Consider the following 5,872-nt stretch of genomic DNA (forward strand, 5'->3'; position numbering starts at 1 on the left):
ATGAATCCATAGGTGACCTAAAAATGACCAAAAGAATAAAAAAATACTCGAACAATTCATCAAACACATAGAGCACAAGGTGTATGTCAGGAGGAATTGCACGAACCAAGGGCAATGTGCGATGGAGGCACGGCCGTTGGCGTTGTGGGTTGGGGCCTTCGGTGGCCGCGTTGTGGGTTGGGGACTAAGTTGAAGCAATTATTGCGGCGGAGCTACAATGGCGGTTGTGCGGACGAGGCAGAGAAAGAGAAAGAGAGAGAGAGGGGGGGGGAGGGGGTCAAGTAAGGACGGGGATGTTTTCAAAAGATTTGGCACGGCCCTAGCCGTCAGTCCGACGTGACGGGAGGGACGTTCTTATATCCACCCCAATGTATGGATTGAGTATGGGATGTGCCAGTCAACCGGGCGTTTTGGGCTGAATTTGCCGTTGTGTGAAAAATAAGCGACCGGGTCGTTCGGTAAAACGTATAGAGAGAGTACGATGGGTCGATTATAGATGCTCTAAAGCTTTGGATTACAATCCAATGGTTCTGACCACATTTTTTTTAATAATACATTTTTATATTAAATTTCAGAAATATTACGCCATAATTATATTTTTTAAAAATATTACCCAATCGGCCTACTGCTGACCGATTGGATCCAGTCGGCCTGCTGCCAGCCGATTGACCCCCAGTCGGCCCACTACCGGCCAATTGGCCTCAGTCGGCCCACTGCTGGCCGATTGACACCTAGTCTGCTTTCTCTAGGCCGATAGGTGCATGCATCCATTTATCTGTTAAATAGGTATTTGAAAAATGTTGAAGAAGTATTTGAAAAAAAATATTGATCATGCATATAAAAATGTTAATCAAGCATTTTAAAAAACATTGAACAAGTATTTTAAAGATGTTGAACAAATATTTGAAAAATGTTGAATAGGTATTTAAAAAATATTAAAGAAGCATTTTAAAAAATGTTGATCATGTATATAAAAATGTTAATCAAGCATTTGCAAAAAATGTTGAACAAGTATTTCAAAAAATGTTGAAAAAGTTTTTGAAAAAAATATAAATCATGTATATAAAAATGTTGAACAAGTATTTGAAAAAATATTAATCATGTATATAAAATTTTTGAACAAGTATTTGTAAAAATGTTGATCATGTATATAAAAATGTTGAACAAGTATTTAAAATATGTTGAACAAGTATTTAAAAAATGTTAAACAGGTATTTTTAAAAAATTGAACAAGTCTTTGAAAAAAAATTAACATCTGGAAGCTGGTGGGGTAGTTATTAGCTGCGTTGGGGATCGATGCCTGGTCTCCATGGCAATCACCAGAGTAGCTAACCACCTCATTAGTTTCCAATTGCTGGTTCAAAAAGGGATCGCGACCAACTAAAGGTGACTGAGCCGGTCTTCTCTATTATTTCATTCTTTTTTTATTTTCTTTCTATATTATTTTTCTAATACTTGTTCAAAAAGAATTAAATACTTGTTCAAATTTTTTCAAATACTTGTTCAACATTTTTATATATATGATCAACATTTTTACAAATAATTGTTCACAAATTTATTTACATGATCAATATTTTTTTAAATACTTGTTAATTTTTTTTTTCAAATACTTGTTCAACATTTTCTTCAAATACTTCTTCAACATTTGTTGCAAATGCTTGATTAACATTTTTATATATACATGATCAACATTTTTAAAAATACTTCTTCAACATTATTCAAATACCTATTCAACAGTTTTCAAATATTTGTTCAACATTTTCAAATACTTGTGCAACATTTTTTTAAATGCTTGATTAACATTTTTATATGCATGATCAACATTTTTTCAAATAGTTCTTCAACATTTTTCAAATACATATTCAACAGATAGATGGGTGCATGCACCCGTCGGCCTAGAGAAAGCAGACTGGGTGCCAATCGGCCAACAGTGGGCCGACTGGATCCAATCGGCCGGCTGTGGGCTGACTGGGGGCCTATCGGCCAGCAGTAGGCCGACTGGATCCAATCGGTCAGCAATAGGCCGACTGGATCCAATCGGCCAGCAGTAGGCCAACTGGATAATATTTTTTAAAAATATAATTACGACGTAATATTTTTGAAATTTAATATAAAAATTGTATTATTTAAAAAAATTAGCGGCAAAAATAACCTGAGGCTACTGTTCACACCACAGACGAGCTGACATTTGAGAACAGAATAAAAGGCGCAGTACAGACTACAGAGTACCCATGGATCATAGAAGCTAGATCTCGTAATGGGTGATGTGGATGACGTCCTCGGGCCTGGACGGCGGGTGGGTCTTGTTCCTCATCCGCAGCTGCATGTACTCGTTGTACCGGAACCCCCTGTACCGCGGCGGTTCGCCGACGTCGGCCGCAAAAGCCGGCAGCGGCTCGACCCACTTGTCGCCGTGGAGGTTGAGGAAGAAGGCGATGGAGTGGCGGTGCGCCCCGGGCCTCCTCACCACCCTGTGCGTGGCGCTCTTGAACTTCTTGTTGCTGAGCACCTGCAGGACGTCCCCCACGTTGACGACGATGCTGCCCTCCACGGGCTCTGCGGGGACCCAGCGGCCGTCCTCCCGGAGCACCTCCAGGCCCCCGACGCCGTCCTGCAGGACGAAGGTGATGCAGTTGCCGTCCTCGTGCGCGCTGATGCCGTTGTTCTCGTCGGTTGTCGCCGGGAAATAGCGCAGCGCCGTGAGGAAGTCGAAGCCGCGGTCGGCGTTGTACTCGGCGAGGAAGCCCGGCGGCAGGCCCATGCACTCGCTCAGGATGTTCTGGATGAGCAGCCCCAGGTCGGTGAGCTTGGCATAGCACTCCTCCAGCGCATCCCTGAAGATGAATTCATTTTCTTTCAGTTTATAAGACAGGGGAAGGTCGATGCAAAGGGGGGGAAATGGAGTTCTGCCTGTCTCTGTGACACACTCACAATTCAGAATTGAAGCAGAGGTTGCTAAGAACTACATATACAATCCACAATTGAAGCAGAGTAAGGACGGACTAACCTGAATCCGGGCGGCTGGGCGGGGTAGTGGTTGAGCCCGAGCTTGGGGTTGAAGAGGAGCAGGTACTCGTTCTTGTCAGCGGAGTGCGCCGGCTGCCGCGCGTACCCCACCGGGAGCGGCGAGGCGGAGGCGCCTTCGGCGGGCCGGACCTTGGCCTTCTCCTCGTCCGGCAGCGCGAAGAACGCCGCCGACAGCTCGAGCGCGCGCGCCATGAGTTCGCGCGGCATCCCGTGGTTCACCGCGCGGAAGAACCCGGTGGCCTGGCACGCCTCGCGCACGGCCTCGGTGGCCCGGGTGCGCGCCCCCTCGCCGTCGGCGTCCCCCACGGCGAAGAACGGCGCCAGATCCACCACGGGGAGGGCGCCGCCGTTGCTGGCCGCCATGCGTGATGGATTGTCCTCTAGCTAGCTTCTTGGTGAAGAGCGGTGGCTGGTTAGGACGCGATCGTTAAAATAAAAGAGTTCTTTATGAATGAAATCATGACCCCCTTCACCTCCCCTGATCTCCCACTACCCCTCCTCCCCTGAATTTCGATGTGGGTCCCGTAAGCGGGGTCAGCCGTACGCACAAGGCAAACTAAGCTCGAAGCTCAGTCGCTATCCGGCGCGCGCGAGAGAGTGTGAAAAACAAAGAGTTGAGATGTGAGTTAGGTGATAATTTGGAAGCGTGTGACCGTCGCCGGAATATTTAAGGAGCGGGGTGATTAGCCAATCGAAGATGCATACTCCCTCCAATTCCACGATACATGTCTTCCATTTGTTAAAATATAAATGTATCTAGACATATTTTACTATATAGACACATTCATTTTTGAACAAATGGAAGTCAAGTATTTTGAAATGGAGAAAGTATATTGCAAAGGTATCATTTTGTAAGCCAAAATTTGTCTCGGGTGGCATCTCTTCTGAAGCCCTAGAAGATTGTTTAGGAGCAGGATTGACAAGGACATCTCCAAAATAACCGAAAGATACATCATTTGAGCTAAAAAAACGTCAGATAATATAGGTGTCTATTTTTTACATCTGATATAAAATATATCACCAAGTGATATAAATATACATCAATTGGCATCTGTGTAAGACCAATAGACCATGCCACGATTCCCTAGTCGACGACATATATCGGAGGCGTTGGCCAGTGCAGGTGCGGCCAACGGACTCACTCCCTCCCTATGCAACCCTAACCGTCATCTATTATTTCTTTTAATGTGCTGCTTCCGGCGATTCCATCCTGATGACTGCGTGCACGGTTGGTCGGAAGAGCAGGCCTCCGGAACCCCGTCCTTTGAGATCCTGCATCGGGAGAAGGGTGATAAGTTTTTTTGGGAACGTCTCAACATGACTACTCTTGATCCGTCCTTTGCTTCGACTACTTCCTGATAGTGACCCCATGGCTGAAGACGATGCCGCCAAGAAGAAGGCCATGGAAGTTGCCGAAGCTGTTGTGGCCTTAGATAGCCTGGCCTACTCGAGGGTATAATTAATTCATCCCATACTTGTATGTTTATGTGCTAGCTGTATATGTTCTGTTGATAGACGGTAATGCTACACGTACAAACGTTTTACAGGCTTTTACAGGATGGTTAATCTTGATTGGTCAATAGGTGAGCGGGACGGCCCACCCCCTGAAAATCAGGGGGAGGGCGGAGAGAGGTTTGTGATTGGTTGTTAGATGGAAGGAGCGTGTAAGTCTTTATATGTCTAGCATTTTTGGTTGATAGATGTGCCAGACCTTTTAAAGTCGCGTGTCAGGTCAATCCTTCTTGTCACAGCTTTTTTATAAAAGGGTCAACACCAACCGTGTCACGCCGGTCCATATGAACAGGTTTGCCTCAAGAGATACAAAGAGTTAAATTGCTCCACACGATGTAAATATGTGTTTCTCGTGCAAGCACAATGCTTTTTTTTTCCTTTTGGAAAGCACAGTTGACTTTGCAAAAAAAAAAACGGAAATGTTAACGCCCACACGTGTGGGCGTTCACCACTCCGTCCACACGCAAGCATCGCCGTTGGTTTCGTTTTGCACGAATCTTGGAGCAAAAGGGCTGGTTTTCGGCGCCACGTTGGACGATTCTAGTGTGCGGTGTGCGAGTGGGTTCGCCCGCACGATAGTTGCCATCCCGCGGTCAGCGGTTGCCACTGAGAGGCGTGCGGTGGAACTGCCATGCGCCCGCACACCACGGTCCGACCGCAGTTGACGTCAAACATGTCGCACACCCCTTCACCCTCTCCCTCACGGTTCCATTCACTCTCCCCCGCGTCGCATTTACTGGCACAACCCACTCGCATTACAGTCCACCGGAGGAGAAGGCGAGGGGAGAAGGCGACGGCGGAGGCGGGACAGTCGACGGTGTTCGCGGGCGTTGGTGGTGCTCGTCGGAGCGGAGCGGCGTCGCCGGAACGCGTGCGGGTCGAAGGCAATGCTCGCTTCATCTATCGCATCCCCTCCCTGATTTTGTTCCCCTCTTTCCTCCCTGTTCGATTTCTAGATCCATTCCTAGAAATTCCGGCGATTCGGCGGTGCGTCGGCGTTCCCGCCGCTGCGGCGGTGCGCCATAGTTGTGTGCCTGCCGTTGCTTCGTGGGAGTGGGCAGTTTCGTCGCCACCGCTGAGGCGGCATCGTCGGTGAGGCTATGCCTGCTCGTTGGCAACGCATTAGTCTTGCATTTGGATTTTGAGAGTTGTCCGCCGGGTTGTTTTGGTGCGGATTGGTTCGAAATTTGGGGTTGCAGCCATTTCGCGCGAGAATTGTAAGGGTGATTTTGAGGTTGAAGCAGTTGCCATTGAAACCTAGATCTAGTCTAGTTTTGGGGTTGAAACTGCAGACTGTGGCGAAATTGGCAATATGATTGAACGTGAAACAAAT

At 47.1% G+C, this 5,872-nt stretch overlaps 1 protein-coding gene across 1 annotated transcript; it reads right to left on the minus strand.

The window, feature by feature from the left end:
- Positions 1-2,159: 2,159 nt before the first annotated feature.
- LOC123186387 (flavanone 3-dioxygenase 2) lies at positions 2,160-3,500 on the minus strand. The gene is made up of 2 exons (XM_044598165.1): positions 3,008-3,500; positions 2,160-2,834 (listed from the first exon to the last, which is right to left on the minus strand). Exons 1-2 carry the CDS (start codon positions 3,388-3,390, stop codon positions 2,246-2,248), a joined length of 972 nt encoding a protein of 323 aa, XP_044454100.1. The 5' UTR covers positions 3,391-3,500; the 3' UTR covers positions 2,160-2,245.
- Positions 3,501-5,872: the final 2,372 nt, after the last annotated feature.

The sequence above is a fragment of the Triticum aestivum genome, chromosome 2A, assembly GCF_018294505.1.
Source record: "Triticum aestivum cultivar Chinese Spring chromosome 2A, IWGSC CS RefSeq v2.1, whole genome shotgun sequence".
Taxonomy (NCBI): Eukaryota; Viridiplantae; Streptophyta; class Magnoliopsida; order Poales; family Poaceae; genus Triticum; species Triticum aestivum.